General features: G+C 40.0%; 2 protein-coding genes across 9 annotated transcripts in view; one reads left to right on the top strand and one right to left on the bottom strand.

Moving 5' to 3' along the window:
* The window catches only part of ZNF277 (zinc finger protein 277), a 127,142-nt gene extending 114,541 nt beyond the window's left edge, over nt 1-12,601 (bottom strand). The window contains exon 1 of the mRNA XM_060196440.1: nt 12,423-12,601. Within this exon, the coding sequence (XP_060052423.1) occupies nt 12,423-12,513 (91 nt within the window). The 5' untranslated portion in view covers nt 12,514-12,601. The remainder of the gene's footprint in view (nt 1-12,422) is intronic.
* Nucleotides 12,602-12,754: 153 nt separating this feature from the next.
* The window catches only part of DOCK4 (dedicator of cytokinesis 4), a 541,157-nt gene continuing 533,724 nt past the window's right edge, over nt 12,755-20,187 (top strand). For all 8 annotated transcript variants that reach the window (XM_060196434.1, XM_060196436.1, XM_060196435.1 and 5 more), the window contains exon 1: nt 12,755-13,142. In XM_060196434.1, the coding sequence (XP_060052417.1) occupies nt 13,106-13,142 (37 nt within the window). In that variant the 5' untranslated portion in view covers nt 12,755-13,105. The remainder of the gene's footprint in view (nt 13,143-20,187) is intronic.

The following is a 20,187-nucleotide window of genomic DNA, read 5'->3' as shown; positions in this document are numbered from 1 at the left end:
TCAAATTCCATGGAACACTAGCATTCCATGAAATATTAATAGTTGCTGTTTACAGGACAGACAGTATACTCAAATACAGTGGAAACTATATTTCTCAGAGAATCACAAAAATTAGTGTACAAGAGACATTAAATAAGGCATTAAATGTGTAACTAAAACTCATATCTACAATTTATTTGATCATGAGCTTCTCTATGTAAAAATAGATATTGATATTTATTTCTCATAATTCTGTGCATTCTATACGGACTCCAGAGTATGTATAATGTGAACTCCTTTGACATAAACCTTATTGATATGTGATAGATACAACTGAAAGTATGCCACTACAAATGAGCTCTCTTATTCACAAGTCAAAAAGAATCAATTTTTTTCCTTTCTAGTTTTCTACTTCATGAGAAACAGAGAGACACACAGAGACGGAGGAGAGACACCACAACACCATTTCACTGCTGGTGAAGCTTCTCTTTTGCATGGTTCTCCCGCGTGGTACTCAGGAATCAAACCTGGATCCTTGTGCATGGTAAAGTGTGCACTCTACAGGGTGAGCTATCTCCTGCTTCCTTGCAAACCAGGAAATCTTAATCTTGAGGGCATATAACTTTTCTAAAATTGTAGATTCGATCAGAAGCAAAAATAAAATAAAAAATTCAGGCTATCTGAAACCTTGTCCAGTGAACTTTGCAGTAACAATATTGTCTTTGATTATTGGTTCTGGAAAGATAACTGGAAGTCCATACATTTATTAGCATTATATTCCTTCACCAGTCGTACAAATTTAAAAACCAATTTTAAAAATAGTTTAAAAACTAGTTATTAGAAATTTCACTGTTTTCAGTCTCTTTCATCTTCCTTTCCCCTCCTCCTTTTCCATTTATGGTAATTTGTTGTATGGCACTTTAAGAAAAAACAGCTTGACTGATGTTATTTTACAGTTCAGCAACAGTCTTTGCTATTAATTGCTTTATAATGGTAATTACTATTAGTTATACAAGACATTTTCTTTTCTAATTGGCTATTACTGGTGAATAGTAGCTTATTACATAACAGAAAATGGTGTTAAAATAACAACAATTACAATTCTAAGGTCTTTCTCTTAAAAAACAAATCTCTCTTCATTTTTTGGATAAAAATTCTAAACACATCTTACAGGCACAGCCTCTGTAATTACCTGGGGAGGGTTCCTCTCTTAGTTAACAAAAACTAAGAAATGAGGACAGTGATAGGAACACTGGAATAAAGAACTTGCAACTCCTTTCTTTTAGAAATAAACTCATTTAAAAGTCTTACTATGCTTAGCTCCTTAGTGCATGCTTGCAGATTACAAATTCAATTACCCTCAGTGTGATACGGAGGGAGAAAGGTCTCTTCAATTAACTATGGTGAAATACAAATGCCTCAGCCCATTATGTATATTGAAACCTAGATGAGACCTAGGGTTCTTCATCATTTGTACAAAGCCAAGCCAGGAGTCGACCCAGTTACTACTCAGCCAGCATCAAATGCCCGTCACTACATGGTGCTGTCCCAGAAAATGAAGTGATACATGACAGATGCACCTTCACTATAGAATAAACATGTAATATTTATAAGATAGCTAATATAAAATCAGGGACATGTTTTGACTCAAGCTTTTATGTTAATTAGTCTGTAATTTTAAAGTCAATTTAGACTTCTGAAGTAGCAGTAACAGTAGTTGCCACAAGAGAAACAACAGTAATAACAGTAATGTCATATGACTTGCTTGAAAGGTCACAGGTTTTAATTAATAACTACTCTGAGTTTGCTCAACTCTAAGCATACACCCTCATCATTAGCATAAAATTAGTATAATTAGCATAACTCACCCCCATATTATCATAGAATGCAAGGTTTTCATATACACTGTCGTTCTCCATGGACTAGTAATATTGGCAAAGTAGGGAGTTGGGCGGTAGCGCAGCAGGTTAAGCATAGATCATGGTTCGAGTCCCCAGTTCCCCACCTGCAAGGGGAATCGCTTCACAGGCAGTGAAGCAGGTCTGCAGGTGTCTATCTTTCTCTCCCCTTCTGTGTTTTCCCGTCTCTCTCCATTTCTCTCTGTCCAAAGGACATCAATAACAACAATAAAAAGGGCAACAAAAGGGAAAATAAATAAATAGAAAAATAAAAAATGTTGGCCAAGTAATTAACTGCTTTTTTTTTTTTTTTAAGACAAAGACAGAGAAGGCAGAGAGAGAGGGAGAGAGAACCATAGCACCAAAGAAACCTTCAATGTAGTGGGGGCTGGGCTTGCACCTGAGTTGCTCACATGCTCACATGGCAAACAAAGCAGCACACAAATGAGCTATTTCACTCAGCCAACTGCAGCATTTTTATGACGAAATTGAGGCACAGAGAGATTAGATGATTTTTCCTAAGTTCTGAGTACTAGAAAGCGTCAAATGCAGGATCAGAATTCAGTTCTTCTGACTCCTAATCCACATAATTTCATTCAATGTGCTGATTATATTAACCAAATAGGAGAAAGTCTAATAGATTTATATATATGACGTAAAATATTTAACCACTTCTCAGTTGTTGACTCCCACAGCAATGAAGCAAAATCCTATTTAATCCTAGAAAACTGCAGTTGATTCCTAGAGTTACAGATACACCCAAATCCCAGCAGGTTATCTTTGAATTAAATGCCACTAGTCACCAAGTATATTGGTTAAGGTATAATGAAGGTTGAAGAATTATCAGACCAGTGTATTACCACTTCTGGAAAAAGCTGCATGGTTCCCTTTTGGGGGGGTCTATGAAGTCAGGAAAACATATTTGTGTTAGCAAGAAACAGTGATTCTTTAAGGTATTTACTATCAGTAAAATGCCAATTCATTCAGAGTCTGATGAATTTATCAAATAAGTTATAGCAGAAATGAACACTTACTTTGTGCCAAAGTTCTCCAAGAACATCTAGTAGAAGCATTTAAAAATTCAATTTCTGGGTATGACATTTATTTATTTATGCATGATTTATTTATTTATTTATTTATTTATTTGTCTCCAGGGTTAACGCTGGGGCTCAGTGCCGGCAGTACAAATCCAACGCTCCTGGTGGCCATTTTTTCCATTTTATTGGATAGGACAGAGAGAAACTGAGAGGGGTGGGGGAGATAAAGAGGGAGAGAGAAAGATAGACACCTGCAGATCTGCTTCATTACTTGTGAAGCATTCTTCCTGCAGGTGGGGAGCTGGGGCTGGAACCTGGATCCTTGCACAGGTCCTTGCGCTTAGTACTATGTGAACTTAACTGGGTATGCCCAGTCCCCAGAAAGTAGATTCTTAGATTTAAATAATCACCACCCTCAATTTTTCATGATGGGAAATATATGTCATATCATATATATCATGTATATTATATATGTATGGATGATGAATTCTCTTTCACAAGGAAAGGTCTTTGCCAGCACAATGAGAAATACATGTAAATTCAGTGTTTGAATTTATTTCAAATACCTAAGAAATTACTAAAAAAAAAAAAAATCTGGTCTTGAAGTAGAAAAGATACATTGGATTGCAGCACTCAAAATCACCTCCTATGGTACACCTAGCAAGAAAAGTCCTTATATCTATGACTGAAATACAATTATTACTTACTCAAGACTAAGCTACTACACTATCTACTAGTCTTTTAAATATTTTAGCAAGAACTGATAGGATTGCTATCCATTTTACAGAAAAGAAAGTGAGATTCAGAGGCTGATTAATTTGCATGTGACTGTAAGTAGCCAAGATTTGATCCTAAATTGGTCTCACTTCAAAATGTACACACACCCTCTTTTTTCCATAACACAAAGCCTTTAGTAACATTAGATTTAGAATGTATTTGTGTTAAGGGAATTCTGATTTACATCTTATTCAGTAGACTTTAGTTGCTAAGAGAAATCACTGTTATTGTAATTAGGGTAAATTTTTCCTTCCATTACTGTATTACTGTAACCTTGTGCATGCTAGTCTTTGTATCAGGTTTCTCCTCATCCTTCACCTCCTCCTCTAGCTCCTCTTCTTCCTCACTCATTATCATCACTGGGGTTTCACTGCTTCAAGCATAACTTGTTCATATAGAAGGACAGAGGCTAAAATTGAGAGACAGAGTGAAAGAAAAAGATACCACAGCACTTAAGCTTTCTTTAATACACTGGGGATTGGGCCTGGGCCTGGGTTGTAAGCAGTGCAATGCAGAGGCACTATCCAGATGAGTTATTTTGACAGCCCTGTACTGGTTTTTTCACCTGTAAATCAAAAGAATAATATAAGCATATAGCCCAGGGATGTTGTGAGGACTTAAACAAGACTAGTAAAAGCATTTGAGATAGACTTGGGGGGCTGGGTGGTGGTGCACCTGGTTGAGCACATATGCTACAGTGTACAAGGACCTAGGTTTGAGCCCCTGGTCCCCACCTGCAGGAGGAAAGCTTTGCAAGTGGTGAAACAGTGCTGTAGGTGTCTCTCTGTCTCTCCCCTCTCTTTGTCCCCCCTTCTCTCTTGATTTCTGACTGTTTCTATCCAACAAACAAATAAATATAGTTAAAATTTTTCTTAAATAAAAAAAATAGACTTGGCACCAGTCACTGCTCAGGAACTTAAGCTGCATGAGCACAGTCATTATCAGATCTCTCCTTAATAGCCTATGAACTAGGTCTTGGGTATTTTTTTAGAGAAACACACGTAAATGGATGTTCTGAAGGAGGACCCATTAGAACCTTACATCTTTCACAGAGCTAGGTTCCTGCCATTCCTATTCTTCCACAACATCTTCCGGCATGTACCTGATATGTCCATTTCAATATCCAAGATCATACAAGCTTCCTGCTGACTAAATGTGGGTGTAGGTGTGTAGGAGAGCTGGAGACTGGGCATAAAAGGAGCAGCACTGGGTAGGGGTGAGAAAGTTTATAGAAGATAATATAAAAGGCTTCTAAAGCACACAGTTGCAAAATTAGTGCAGAGCATCAACAGACACTCAGACAACCCCCAAATTCCAGGAATGTGTAGGCAGCCTCAGCAGTTATCATTAACACATTCCTAAGCTTCCTTTAGGTTACACCATGCTTTAGATTGCTTTCTAAGTGAGTAAAAACAGAACCAGAGGACAGGTTGTTATATAGCTCAATTAAGCATAGCTTTCCTGACAACCCAATATATCAGACTAGACTGAAGAATTATGCCGAGATTAAGATGTCAACTTATAAACAACTAGACAAGTCATATAGATGTAAGGCATTTTAAAGTCTTTGTAGCAGAGCATTCAGCTACAGATTCAAGATTGTAAAGGGACATTTAGGAGAGTCTTTAAAAGTTATTATGATTCAGGTTAGCAAAGGAGACAAACCTTCAGGAGGTGAGCTATTGTTTTATGCATAATAGACTTAAAATACATGTACTATGCTAGAATGGACAAATTCATGGATTCAGTAAAGTTAGTGGTCAGATGGACCTAGAGTAGGTGAGGATGTGGGGGAGTAACTGCTCCTTAAGTAGTGTCTTTTTTTTTTTTTTTTTCCCCTCCAGGGTTATTGCTAAGTCAGTGCCTGCACTAGGAATCCACTGCTACTGGAGGCTATTTTTTCCCTTTTGTTGCCCTTGCTGTTTATCATTGTTGTTATCATTATTGTTGTTGTTCTTGTTGGATAGGACAGAGAGAAAGCCAGAGAGGAGGGGAAGACAGAGAGGGAGAGAGAAAGAGAGACACCTGCATACCTGCTTCACCCCTTGTGAAGAGACAATCCCATTAGGTGGGGGCCCATGAGCTGAACACGGATCCTTAAGCTGGTCCTTGAGCTTCTCACCATGTGCGTGCGCTTAACTCACTGCGCTACTGTCCCGCCCTCGAGTACAGTGTCTTTTTAAAATGATGAAAATGTTTTAGAACTAGAGTCTACAGCATGGTGAATGTATTACATTCCACTAAATTGCTCACTGTCAAATGATTAAAATAATACACTAAAAAATAAGTTGCTATTATTTGAAGCAACATCAGCTTCTCATTTTTGAAAGATGAAAATGTGGTTGTGGGAGCAGGAAAAGTGGTGCACTTCGTAAAGTGCACATGTTACTATGCACAAGGAGCTGGGTTCAGTCCCCCAGCCCACAACTGTAGGCGGAAAACTTCATAAGTAGTGAAACAGTGTTGTAGGTGTCTCCCTCCATTCCTCTTCATCGCCCTTTCCTCTTAATTTCTGCCCTATTAAATTAAATAAATAAACTTTAAAAAAGTAAAATAAAAACAAAAAGAAAGAAAATGTGGTTCTGGAGGTGGCACATTGCACTTTGGACTTATAAGTATGAGGTTCTGAAGTCTATCCTCAGAATCACATATGCCAGAGTGATACTCTGGTCCCCACACCCTATAAGGGAAAAAAAAAAGCTGCCAATAAATAGCAACAGTAAGATATATTAAATATGTATGGAAAATTTGGAAGGGAAATGGGGTGACTAAAGATGAGAAATTAGGTCAGAATCTCAAATGTCACAGTCGGAACTTAGACCTAATTATGCAGGCACTAGGGTTACACTAAAGATTTGAAGTGAAGACCCATGAATACTTTTGTGTTTTAGCATGTGGATTAAAATAAGGAACACAAAGAGTTTGTGAGTTCATCACAGAGGTTTTGCTATCATTCAGGCTAGAATTAAGTTCTAGTCAAATACTAAACACAGACAACGTGCCAGGAATAGGAGCAGGCAGATAAAAATGAACATTACAAAGTCTTAGTCCTCAGGAACAGAGTTTAAAAGATGGGGGATTTAGGAAATTCAGCCATGATAGTAAGTGTTAGAAAGAAGATAATGGAGAAAGAAGTAAAGAGAAAGAACAGATTCAAGACTATAACACTATTTCAGGCACCAAAAAAGAAAAAAAGAAAAAGAAAAAGACAAAGACAAGACATGCATGTTTCCTTTTTTATAAATAAAAATTAAAAAAAAGATTTGAGGGTAAGACAGAAACTAAGGATAATGCCTTAATTTTTTAGCTAAAGGCTTATGCCATTCATCAAAATAGGAAAAGTAAGAATGAGAAGTTGACACCACCTGCTACCCCCATTTCTTCTAGAGACATCAAAAATGATTTAATAAGGTCTCCAGAGGAAAAGCATTATAAATCTGAAGTAGCATTAACATAATAATCTACTGGGTATGCATTTGCAGGGAAAATAGTTGAATATCAAATACTGAAATATGGAAGCAGAGGTTAACACTGTCAGAAGAAATTACTTCTATAATAAAACTTTCTACAAGTTCTGTTAATTGGTGAATCACATATGTTATTTTACCACCTTCTTACAAAAAAATAGTAAAAAAAAGTACAATAATATATCTCCCAGGGTAGATGCTGAGTCTATATACTGATAGTTCATAATTAGAGGATGGAGCCTCAGGAAGTTTGGCATCACAAGTCTAAGCACAATACAGGCTTCTGCCTATATTCAACCTAATAGCTCATTCTTACAGAAATCTGTTTTTTGTTCTTTTCAGAGTTAGGGTCTCACCTGCATTATTTCACTGCTCTCAACTGCTTTTATTCACATATAAGATAGGTAGGTAGGTAGGTAGATAGATGACAGATAGATAGATAGACAGACAGACAGACAGACAGACAGACAGAGTAGATACCATGACTCAAAGCCCTACAGCTTCCCTTTGGTATCACAGAATACTTTAAAGGGTACTGGGGCTCCAACCTGGGTCATTCATGGCAATGCAAACTCTTATCTCTCTAGTCCTTGCTAGCAAATATCTTACAGAATTTCAGAGATTTCTATACAAATTCCTTAATCCCTTCTCTCCTACAATATTAAACACAGAGACTGACATTTTAACTAGAGATACAGGGAAACCTCTTAAAAGAAGACTTTTTTCATGAAATTACTAATTTTTACAGGGAAAGACAGATTTGACCTAAATAACTGTTCAGCCAAAAATATAACCAAACTTTGAACACTATAATTTTTACCCAAAATTTGTATCACATTTTACAGACTTTAAAAGATTTGAGACAATGTATTGTTATGTGGAGAGACAAAATCCAAGACTGACAGGTAAGCTTTTAGGGTATTTATTAAATGATAATGTTACCTTACAAGAATATACAAAAACTAAGCTGAAGAAATAGTTCACTGGGCACTTGAATTGATATGTATGAGGCCCAGGTTGGAGTCCAGGAAGGGGAAGCTGTAGTGTTGTGGTGTTTCACATGGCTCTCCCGTTTTCTATCTGAATGAAAAGTGGTGCAGATTCGTGAAATCACACACTGTGAGGCTTCAGTTCCACAGGGGCAAAACCAAATAATCAATCACTTAGTCTTCCCGTTGACTGCCACTTCTAAGTGAGAATATTGGCAGTTCTATGTCAGGTTAAAGAAAGCTGTGCATGTTAAAGAAGCTGCAAATTTACTGTCGCTCATGTAATTTATTGAAAACAAAATAGAACATACAAAATAAGTTTTCTATCACTTATTCAGTTCAATCCAGAAAGTCATTTAAACACTGGTCCTGGACTAATGGTATTGACATCATACTGAAAAATTTCTTATAAAAAAAGGGGGGGGGGAAATACATATAGTAGTTATAGAAATAATAGTCAACCGGTATCTGTGACCTTGGGAGAATCATTGCAGTTTCCAATGGAGGGAATGAGGACACAGAACTCTGGTGGTGGGAATGGTGTAGAATTATACGCTTGTTATTTTGTAATTCTGTAAGTCAGTAGTAAAAATAAAATAAGATAAAAAAGAAAGCAGTACACTGGTTACTATAACAGAAACCTGAACAAGGCACGCTTAGTCTAGCATTTCTTCAGTGCAGGGTGGTGGAAAGCAGAGTGTGGCTATTCCATTAGACTGAAATACTCTTATCATTTGGCACTGACACCATGGTCAGTCTTATTTAAAAGGGTTTTGTATTTCTGTACAAAGTGGACAAAAATAATTATAAAGAAATTTCCCCATGATTTAATGGCAGTATTAGAAGAGCACACTTACATTTCATACTATCGGTAACTTTCAGCTGACATTTAAAAAAATATTGTATTTATTTATTCCCTTTTGTTGCCGTATTGTTGTAGTTGGATAGGACAGAGGGAAATGGAGAGAGGAGGGGAAGACAGAGAGGGGGAGAGAAAGACACCTGCAGACCTGCTTCACCGCTTGTGAAGTGACTCCCCTGAAGGTAGGGAGCCCAGCTGGAGCTTGAACAAGGATCCTTCTGCCAGTCCTTGTGCTTTGTGCCACGTGCGCTTAACCCGCTGCGCTACCACACAACTCCCTCAGCTGACATTTCTGACTTGTACATATGTACTCTTCAAGTGGTAGAGTAGAGCATAGTATAGGTCTTGGAGAGGTATCTAGATAGTACACAGCAAAATGAAAGACTCTATGCCTCCATAAAACTCACTAAAACTTTAATAAAAAAAATTATCTATTAAAAAAAGTCTGTTTCCTACTTATGACCACAGAATGTGAGTTCAGATCTAGAGGGATGCAGAGGTCACACAAGCTCCTAAGCTGATTATGGGCCCCAGATCACATCAAATCAATGGGGTTTACAGTCAACAATATTTATACCCCTTTCCCATATTAGGGAGCTACTCTCTTCCCTGATCCAGCTTTCTGGTCTTTTTTTCAGCCATTATATCATCTTCCCAGACAATAACTTGGATCCACCGGCATATCAGATTTCAGGCTCAGGGGCAAAAAGAAAAAGGAAAAACAAAAACAAAAACTAGTGTAGCCACAGGCCCTTTGGAATATAACTAAAATAGGCCTTCTAGCTATCTACAAAATAGAGGACTCCCCAACTCTTCATCTTCACTATTACAGTCCATGACTGGTCAACAATTTGTTTAGCTTTGTATGTTAACTTTCTTGTCAACCACCTGGTTCCAGATGCTAGCATGATGCCGACCAGACTTCCCTGGATAGACAACCCCACCAATGTGTCCTGGAGCTCCGCTTCTCCAGAGCCCTTCCCTACTATGGAAAGAGAGAGAGAGGCTGGGAGTATGGATTGACCTAAATATGCCCATGTTGAGCAGGGAAGCAATTACAGAAGCCACCAGACCTTCCACTTTCTGCATCTCACAATGACCTTGGGTCCATACTCCCAGAGGGTTAATGAATAGGAAAGCTATCAGGGGAGTGGATGGGATACAGAGTTCTGGTTGTGGGAACTGTGTGAAGTTGGACCCCTCTTATCTGATGGTTTTGTCAATGTTTCCTTTTTATAAATAAAAAATTTTTTAAAAGTCTGTTGTCTGCCAAACATTTAAACTTACATAAGCTTTGACTAAACAATAAAGATATAGATAGCAGTGTGCAAAGATACATGCACAAGAAAGCTGTTCCTTGTTACACTATTATTCAACTGACATCATATTATATGTTCCTCGGTGGATGAAAAGATATGGCACATCCATATTATGGAATGTTATGGGTACAGTTCTTCAAAAGTATAAAGTAACAAATGTATCAATATGGAAGAGTCTATAATAAATCATTGGGAGAAAGAAGAAGGCTATAAATCTTTGAACCTGCATAGAATGATCTTTTTTAAAAAATTATTATTAAAAATAATGAAAGCTGGGGCTAGATTGTGGCGCACCTGGTTAAGCACTCACATTACAATGTGCAAGGATTCAGGTCCAAGCCCCTGGTCCCCACCTGCAGGAGGAAAGCTTCATGAGTGGTGAAGCAGGGCTGCAGGTGTCTCTCTGTCTCTCTCCTCTACCTCCCTCTCCCTTCTCGATTTCTGTCTCTATGCAATAATAAATAAAGATAAAAATTTAAAAAAATAATGAGAGCCACTGAGATGTGTGTCATACAGGGACACATCACAGAAAACACATCAAACCTTTATTACCTGGGAATAGGAACATGTGTGAAGGAAATTTAATTTTTTTTAACCTTATACACTTCTGAAACATTTATCATACAAACTTTTAAGGTAGTGCTTTTAAAAATACTACAGTGCTTTTGAAAAGTAAGTCCTATTTCTGAAAAAGCAGTTTCCAAGCCTCAAATACTCAGGGTTTCTGATTCCCCCCTCCCCATGATAACTACACAGCCCTACTCCATCACCAAACCTCTGTGCTCACTCCAGGTGGAGAGGGTGGCCAGAAGTAAAAACAACTCAGTTTATTTTGGGGTTGATCATATCGTTGACACTTACAACAGTAACAAAATATTAAGATTTTTGCTTCTCAAAATTCCAAAGGACTACATGTTTAACATTTAGAGACAGAAGCTTATGATGACTTTATCTCACAGATTAATAAACTTCTAAAACAATATTTAAGTCAGGAGCCTACTGAAGATTTTATAAAAGTATTGCAATAATTTCAGAGTTAGGAAGTTTAATTGATGGGAGGAAATTATACTCTAATTTACGTCGTTGAGATAAAGAATTAAGAATAAATATCAATTTGTTTGTGAAAGAAAAAAGAAACCAAAACAAACAAACAACAACAAAAACCCTTCAACAAGAACTGAGAACCTAGTTTAAGCATCAAATTACATCCACCAGAACAACACAATTAAATTGCATATAAAATAAAAAGGGGGGGGCATGTGAGGTCAGGGCTAGGAATCTTAAAGACAATTCTACAATTTCTAAAATTTGGGTTTTGATCTCTACAGTGCATACGGGGTGGCAATTTGAAAGAAGCAGTATGAAATGTGATTTTCATACCCTCATCGTGCCCCCACCCCAGACCCCGCACATTTTCTCTAAAAGTACAAGTGTAAATTACTACTTCATTTTCTTTTACTCAAAGGACCTACACAGGGAAGATCTTAATCTAAAGACCCAGTCTTGGAAGATATCCCAGACCCCACATTCAGTCCTAGAGAAAGCTGGGAGCAGTCTGAGGGAGACAGAGGTTCTGAGAAACACACTTTCGCCTACACAGGCGACTCCAAGCAGAAACTAAGCAAATTTGTAAAGCGTAGTGACTAGTCAGGAACTGGAAATCTGCCTAAATAAAATATGCTTCCGAGGCCAAACTAAGCAAACTGAGGTCAAGCTGAAAGCTGCCAGAGGAACTAGAACCTCTCAGCTTAGAGTTATAATCAAAGAAGCTCAAACCTCAATTGACTCACTCACACCCATTCAGCAGCAACCACAGAGCCAGGAGCCCCAAACAAGATGACAAATGCCCAATGAGATTGGCTGGCTGTAGAAGTCTATTCCATCCCATTTTCTCTTTCTTCCGGGGACCACTCCTACCCAGCAGAGATCTCAGAACCCACCGGTTCATCAGAACCCTGTCTCTGGCCAGCTCACACGCAGGTGGTCTCAGCTTTGGCAGGCTCTCCAAATCTGCGGCGAGGGAGGGATCAACTGTATTCTTGTTCCAGGAGAATGGAAGACAAACCATCTGTATGTAAGGCGCACTGTACTCACCCTCATAATTGGCCCCTTCGGCTTCCCGCTGGCTGCCTTTGGTGTCCTCCTTGCCTCCAGTGGCAGCCCCATGGGTCTTAGTAGCGGCCATTATTCCACAGAGCAGAAAAGGGAGGGTCGCGGGGCGGGACGACTGTAACCCGCAACCAATTGAAACGAGGCTGGAGGCGAACTCTTCAGCAGTGCAGCGCTTCCTCCACGCCCACGCCCCACACTGACTTTCTGGACCATTTGGACAGAATGACGTGTATAATCCCCGCCCCCTAGCCACTAACGCCACGCCCCCGTTCCAGGATGGACAGACTCAGAACTACAATTCCCAGCATGCCGCGGAGGCGCTGGTCAGGGCGCTATTGGGCGGGGGTGCGCTGGAGAGTGCCCCGGCGTGTTGAGCTTAGTTCAGTGAATCAGAACAATGACAGTGCCTCCGGGCTCCCGTGAGCGCGTCTGAGGACTGTGAGCAGTAGCCGCTGGGAGAGCGGCGGGCGGCGCAGCCTCGGCCGCGCGGTGTCAACGTCGGGCTTAGGAGCCACTAGCACAGGAGCCAGCCCAGCTCCCGCAGCCCGCGCGGAGCCGTCGGGCTCCAGCGCTGCAGCGGCTACTCGGGAGCTGTGCATTGTTGTGAACCGGAGCAGGGGCGCGGGGATTACAAAGCCCGAAGCCCCCGGAGCCCCCTTTGAACCATGTGGATACCTACGGAGCACGAGAAATACGGAGTGGGTGAGTCTCCTCTGGGCGAACTTTTATTCCGCTCTGGCAGGAGCCGGGTGCGCCTTTCGGGTTTTTACCCCCGTGCTCCGTCTCGCTACGCCCGTCTGCAAATGCCTAATGTTGGTTTTAGTGCTGCGGGTTCGGGGCTTTGCCGAGCCAGCCTTGGGCAGAGGCGTGAGCGTCACTGTCTCGTATCTCAGCGGGATCGGTGCTCTGATCACCGGCTCCGGGAGCATCGGGAGCAGCTGGACGGCTGTGCTGGGGAGACACGCAATCGCCCTCCAGCTCGCACCCGGCTCAGTGGAGTTTAGGGAGACTGCCCGGCGTGTGTGTGTGTGTGTGTGTGTATGTGTGTGTGTGTGTGTGTGTGTGTGTGTGTGTGTGTGTGTGTGTCGCATAGGGCTGTAATGTTTTCCCAGGGTGGAGAGATACGATTGCAACCCTCGCGGAGAAAATACCACCCCCAACAAACAAACAAACAAACAAACAAAAAAAACAGAAGTGAGGCGCACAGCCTTCCTTCCCTCTGGCTCGGGTCAACATTCCCAGAGTGCGGAATGTCACACAGTCCTCAAAAGAGCCTCTGATAGAGCCGGCCCTTTGGAAGCCTCCTTCTCATAATTTTTTCTTTTGGGGGGGGGTTGTTGGATGGAGGGGGGTAAGTCTGGTAAATTTCAACATCTGCGCCGCCGTGCTCTTTGGTCTTTGGGGAGAACTGGGTATTTCAGCAATGTTTTTACTTCTGGCCACCCTCTCCACCCGGAGTGAACGCAGAGGGGGTGGTGGTGGAGCAGGGCTGTGTAGTGATCAAGGGGAAAGGGGAATTGGAAAGGTTGAGTATTTGAGGCTTGGAAACCGCTTTTCGAAAAGGAGTAGCCTGACACTGGCTTTGGGAGGAAAAGGAACACGGGGTACAGCTGGATGTTCTGTGCAAAGGTGAACAACAAAGGACATTAATGTTGACTGATGAATACAGAAGTCTCTCTTCCTTTCCCTCCTCCCTTTTCAGGCAGATTACAGTTCCCGTTTTTTTGTTGTTTGAATTCAGCTGGGTCGCCCCTTGACAGTTACTCTTTTCTAGGGTTGTGACTATTGGAAAAAAAAAAAAAAAAAGGCCAGGCTTTCTGACTGACCTGCAGTAATCAAATGCAATTATAACCTCTTAGAAGGTTTGGCAAGGAGAAAGCTTTATGAATTTTGCTAGCAATGTTATTCCCTATCATACCCTGTCCTGCCGACTGTCATACTTTAATTTTAATTGGGTACAGATCTGGTGATTTAGACAATGTGTAGGTATCTGCTTATGTTTTGAATTCATTTTCCTGTAATTAAAAAAAGTCTGGAAAGCCTTTCCAAGGAGTCATAGTCACAGGGGATTTTTTTTTTTTTCAACTTCGCCTAGGGGTAGGACTTTGGAGTCCAATGAAAAGATTGCGTTTAAACAAAATCATTCTTTTATTTCTACCTTAGCTTCCATTCTGAACTGTCACTTGTTAGCAAGACAATAGTTTGCCTTGCATCCACCTTTTGGAAGTGGTGGTGGAGGGGTGTCCAGCCTTCCCTTTATTCAGAATATAAGAGAAACCTTTGACCAGCCAATCTGCTAGCAAGAAGTGAACATTGGTGGTTGTTATCCTGCCAATCCCACCCCACCCCCCTAGGCATTGATTAAGCCTTACTAGGAAAAGACATTGCCATTACTGAACTGGTGAGGAAGTGGAGGTGGCCCTCATCACCAGGTCAGAAGCTCAGTGCAGGAAGCACAGACCTATCCAGCATCACTGTCCCACTTAAGAGTCCATCCCAGATGTTGCTTTCCTTTAAGTGTTAAATTGTACAGATAATGGATGGGACTTTCTTTCTTTCTCCCTTCCTTCCTTCCTTCCTTCCTTCCTTCCTTCCTTCCTTCCTTCCTTTCTGTGCCAGGTCACAGCTGGGGTGCTGGTATCAATTTGCTCTCTCTTGCTTTTTTTTTTTTTTTTTTAAACAAGCTGCGGGTAGAGGTTTAAACCTACTCATGAATTTTCTGGAATGGTAAACCGGATATTATCAGTTAAGTGTTTGAGGCTATAGCAGAAACCTTGCTTTGGGGTGGTTGTAATTTGGTTGCTGAGTGAGACCACCTTTGGGAAAGGAGGTTGCGTGAGATGAGAGGTGAGAGCAGAGAGAGATCTGTTTTGCTCATTTATATACTATCACACACATAAAAAATGTTTGTCATCCTTTATTATTAATTGTGTGAGCATTTGGCTTATAGCAAGTTTAGCTGTTTTTTAGAATCCATCTGCTGTGTGACTGTATGTGTGGTGAAAATTTTGCTAGAATACTTAAGTATGGACTTTATTTCTCACCATGAGTAACATTATATGTAATTTCCTATGCTGGAAGTATTTTGTTTGTTTTGAAACTCTAGTAGTATATATGCTTTTCTCAGCATTTTTTTCTTTTTGCAAATACTAGGGAACAGATATTGGCACATATGTTCAACTGTTATCAGAGATAACTGTAAATCAGTTTCCCCCTTCCTTGAAATAAATTGGTTTTTATAGCTTGGGATACCTGACTGAAATTTTAATGCAAATGATATATTTTTACACTGATACTTATCTTTCTTCAGTTACTTATGAGGTTATTACATGTTTTAAGCAACATACTGTAAACATAAATAAAATTAAATTTGGTACCTGTTATAAAGCATAGTAGAGATAAACATTCCTTTCCAAATCTGATTCATGGGCAGTATTTCCTCTACTTAACTGATACATGATTTAAAATGATATATACTCATTGTATACCTAAATATTTTGACTCTAGGAAATTAGATAGGCATAGCAGTAGTACTAAGGGGCAAGGAGCTTTGTCTTTTTTTTAAAAATTTTTTATTTAAGAAAGGATTAATGAACAAAACCATAAGGTAGGAGGGGTACAACTCCACACAATTCCCACCACCCAATCTCCATAACCCACCCCCTCCCATGATAGCTTTCCCATTCTCTAGCCCTCTGGGAGCATGGACCCAGGGTCATTGAGGGTTGCAGAAGGTAGAAGGTCTGGCTTCTGTAATTGCTTCCCTGCTGAACATGGGCATTGACTGGTCAGTCCATACTCCCAGTCTGCCTCTCTCTTTCCCTAGTAAGGTGTGTCTCTGGGGAAGCTGAGCTCCAGTACACATTGGTGGGATCTTCAATCCAGGGAAGCCTGGCCAGCATCCTGGTGGCATCTGGAACCTGGTGATTGAAAAGAGAGTTAACATAGGAAGCCAAACAATTTGTTGAGCAATCATGGATCCCAAGCTTGGAATAGTGGAGAGGAAGTGTTAGGGAGGTACTCACTGCAAACTCTAGTGTACTTCTGCTTTCAGGTATATATTTTGCAGTAGTTTATGGATATGTATGAACATAAGCTCTCTCTCACAGAAACTGGTGTATATCTAGGTTATGGGATTTTGTTAGAAAGTGAACCACCTGAGATGAAATTAGAGTGTACTATAAAAGGGAAGGTCTCACCCGAGTAATGAAGCTGAAGGGTTGTCATTGCACACATGAAGTCTCTGGACACAGTCTGAGGTGAAGCATGTTGAGGTGGCAATCGTTGCGTTGCTTAGGTTGTGATCGGCGGATGCAATATATTTGATATGGATTGGGAGAGGCATACGGGAAAGTGGGCCCTATACAAGGGTTCCAGGACTGGGGGAAGAAGGGGATCTATAGTGGAGATGTGAGGTTCCTGCTGTCTTAGGGTTCAAAAAGACAATCGATAGTTAATGTTATCATCACATTGTTTGGTAATTGGGTTAACTTTGAAAAGTCCTTTTGTTATGGTTTGCTGTACAGTATCCAGTATCTTGTATATAGCTGTGCTATTGGATGCTTCTAATCTACTTGGTGTAGGCTTTTGAGAGAGTCCATATCAAATACACAGCCTATATATTAAAAAGATTCAGTTTGTGTTTTGAGAAACTTTGAGACATACAACTGATTTTCCCCCTCTCATATTAATTAACTACTGATTTATATGTCTACATTTTGCTAGGAGTGTACATAAACACCATTCCCACCACCAAAAGACAGTGACCCATCCCTCCCACCCACTCCCACCCCCCACTGGCCCAGGAAGATGCATGCCTACCCCTCACCACAGGGTTTTTACTTTGGTGCCCTACTTACAATTTTGATCAGGTCCTGCTTTTAGTTTCCCTTTCAGAACTTCTTACTCAACTTCTGTTGATGAGTGGGATCATCCCATACTCATCTTTATCTTTCTGACTTAGTTCACTTAACATAATTCCTTCTAGCTCTGTCCAAGATGGGTCAGAGAAGGTGGGTTCATTGTTCTTGATAGCTGCATAGTATTCCATTGTGTATATATACCACAGCTTTCTTAGCCACTCATCTGTTGTTGGGCATCTGGGTTGCTTCCAGGTTTTAGCTATTATGAATTGTGCTGCTATGAACATAGGAGTACACACCTCTTTTTGGTTGGGTGTTATGGAGTCCTTGGGGTATAAGCCCAGGAGAGGAATTACTGGATCATATGGAAGGTCCATGTCTAGCCTTCTGAGAGTTTTCCAGACTGCTCTCCACAGAGGCTCTACCAATTTACATTCCCACCAGCATTGTAAAAGGGTTCCTCTGTCCCCACATCCTCTCCAGCATTTGTTGCTGCTGTCCTTTTTGATGTATGCAATTCTTACAGGAGTGAGGTGGTATCTTAGTGTTGTTTTAATTTGCATTTCTCTGACAATCAGTGACCTAGAGCAGTTTTTCATATGTTTGTTAGCCTTTTGGATCTCCTCTGAGGTGAATGTTTTGTTCATATCCTCTGCCCATTTTTGGATGGGGTCATTTGCTTTTTTGGTGCTAAGTTTGCTGAGCTCTTTATATATTTTGGTGATTAGTTTCTTGTCTGATGTCTGGCATGTGAAGATCTTCTCCCATTCTGTGAGGGGTCTCTCTGTTTGTTTAATAGTTTCTTTGGATGTGCAGAAGCTTTTCAATTTGATGTAGTCCCATTGGTTTGTTTCTGCTTTAGTCTTCCTTGCAATTGGGTTTGATTCATCAAAGATGTCCTTGAGGTGTAGGTGGGAAACTGTTTTACCAATGTTTTCCTCTAAGTATTTTATTGTTTCTGGTCTGACATCTAGGTCTTTGATCCATTTGGAATTGATTTTTGTTTCTGGTGAGATAAAGTGGTTCAATTTCATTCTTCTGCATGTTTCAACCCAGTTTTCCCAGCACCATTTATTGAAGAGAGCCCCTTTTTTCCATTTAATCCTTTGGGCCCCCTTATCAAAATTAGATGCCCATAGGTGTTGGGATTTATTTCTGGGCTTTCAATTCTGTTCCACTGGTCTGTGTGCCTATTTTTGTTCCATTACCATGCTGTTTTGATGATGATGGCTTTATAATATAGTTTAAGGTCTGGGAGTGTGATGCCTACATTTCTGTTTCTTTTCCTCAAGATGGTTTTGGCAATTCTAGGTATTTTCAGGTTCCAGATAAATGGTTGTAGTGTTTGTTCTATTCTCTTAAAGAAGCTTGGTGGAACTTTGATGGGTATTGCATTAAATTTGTATATGGCTCTGGGGAGAATATTCATTTTGATGATATTTATTCTTCCAATTCATGAGCATGGGATATCTTTCCATTTCTTGGTATCAGTTTCCATTTCCTTGAGTAGCGACTCATAGTTTTCAGTATACAAGTCCTTCACTTCTTTGGTCAACTTTATTCCTAGGTATTTGATTGATTTTGCTGAAACAGTAAATGGGAGTGATTTCTGGATGTCTTCTTCTTCAGACTTAGTGTTTGCATAAAGAAATGCCACTGATTTTTGTACATTGATTTTGTAGCCTGATACCTTGCTATATTGCCTAATAACTTCCAGTAATTTTCTACTGGATTCTTTAGGTCTTTCTATGTATACTATCATATCATGAGCTTTGTCTTTTTAACAACTATATAAGTAGACACAATGATGGACCTTATTTTAATTTGGTAGATTTTAGTCAACTCTTGTTCCTAGTCTAGCCATTGCTGCCAGAACTATGACCTCAGGTCAGTTATCTTTTCTGGGTTTCAGCCTCTGACTCAAGTGTTGTCCATGGTCCACTCTAGTACTAATTCTATAGAGTTCTTCCTAGCATGTGCCCTTTCATTAGAAAAACATTTCCATTTTGTAGAAATTGTTATGAGAGAGCCATCCTCATAACAATTGCTTGCTGTAACAAATCCCACATGGTTTTGTAGCTAACATCAGAGGTAAGTAAAAGCTACCTAGGAGACTTCCAGAACACACGTAATGGTTGCTCATTTTTTCAATCTGTTTGATTTTTTTTTTTCTTTCCAGTCAGAAGTCTGTGAGCAGTAACTGAAGCTTTCTTAATCGCCCCCCTCATAAATTTCCTCACAACCACTATCTTCCTCTTGTAGCCCTCATCTGTATCACCCCCTCCACTCTCTTAAAGAGGTGGAAGTCACATAAAACAAAACAAAAAACAGTTGATAACATTGTAGATATTATGTTTTTTTATTCATCTGTTCAACCGGCATTTATAAACAATGCTCCCAGGTGAGTGAATGAGTCTTCCAAAGCTGGAAGCTATACCTCTCAATTTATGCCAGATGTTTGACATGTGTAAATCTGTTTATGATTAGTGGGAGAATATAATCTCAGTTGATCAGTGCAAAAATGCATGAACTGTATGGAAAACAACACATATATCCCAGCAGCCCCCCCCCCCCATATTATTAGATAGGACAGAAAGAAATCAGAGGAGGAGACAGACACCTGCAGACCTGCTTTACAGTTCGTGAAGCATCCCTGCCGCAGCTGTGTAGCGGGGGCTGGTCCTTGAGCATAGTGCATTTTACTGGGTAGACCTATCCCCCTTCTCTGTCTCATCATTTCCTCTTCATTTCTCATCCAAGAAATAAATAAACAAATTTAAAAATAAGTATTAAAAACATACAAATGAAGTTGATTGAAAGGTCATGTATACTTTTTTTTTACTTGAAGTATTATAGCTATAGTACCCCTAGGTCTCACAAGTATA

The sequence above is a fragment of the Erinaceus europaeus genome, chromosome 8, assembly GCF_950295315.1.
Source record: "Erinaceus europaeus chromosome 8, mEriEur2.1, whole genome shotgun sequence".
In the NCBI taxonomy this organism is placed as follows: Eukaryota; Metazoa; Chordata; class Mammalia; order Eulipotyphla; family Erinaceidae; genus Erinaceus; species Erinaceus europaeus.
Note: the sequence above shows the minus strand (reverse complement) of the source record. Positions and strands in the feature narration are given on the sequence as shown.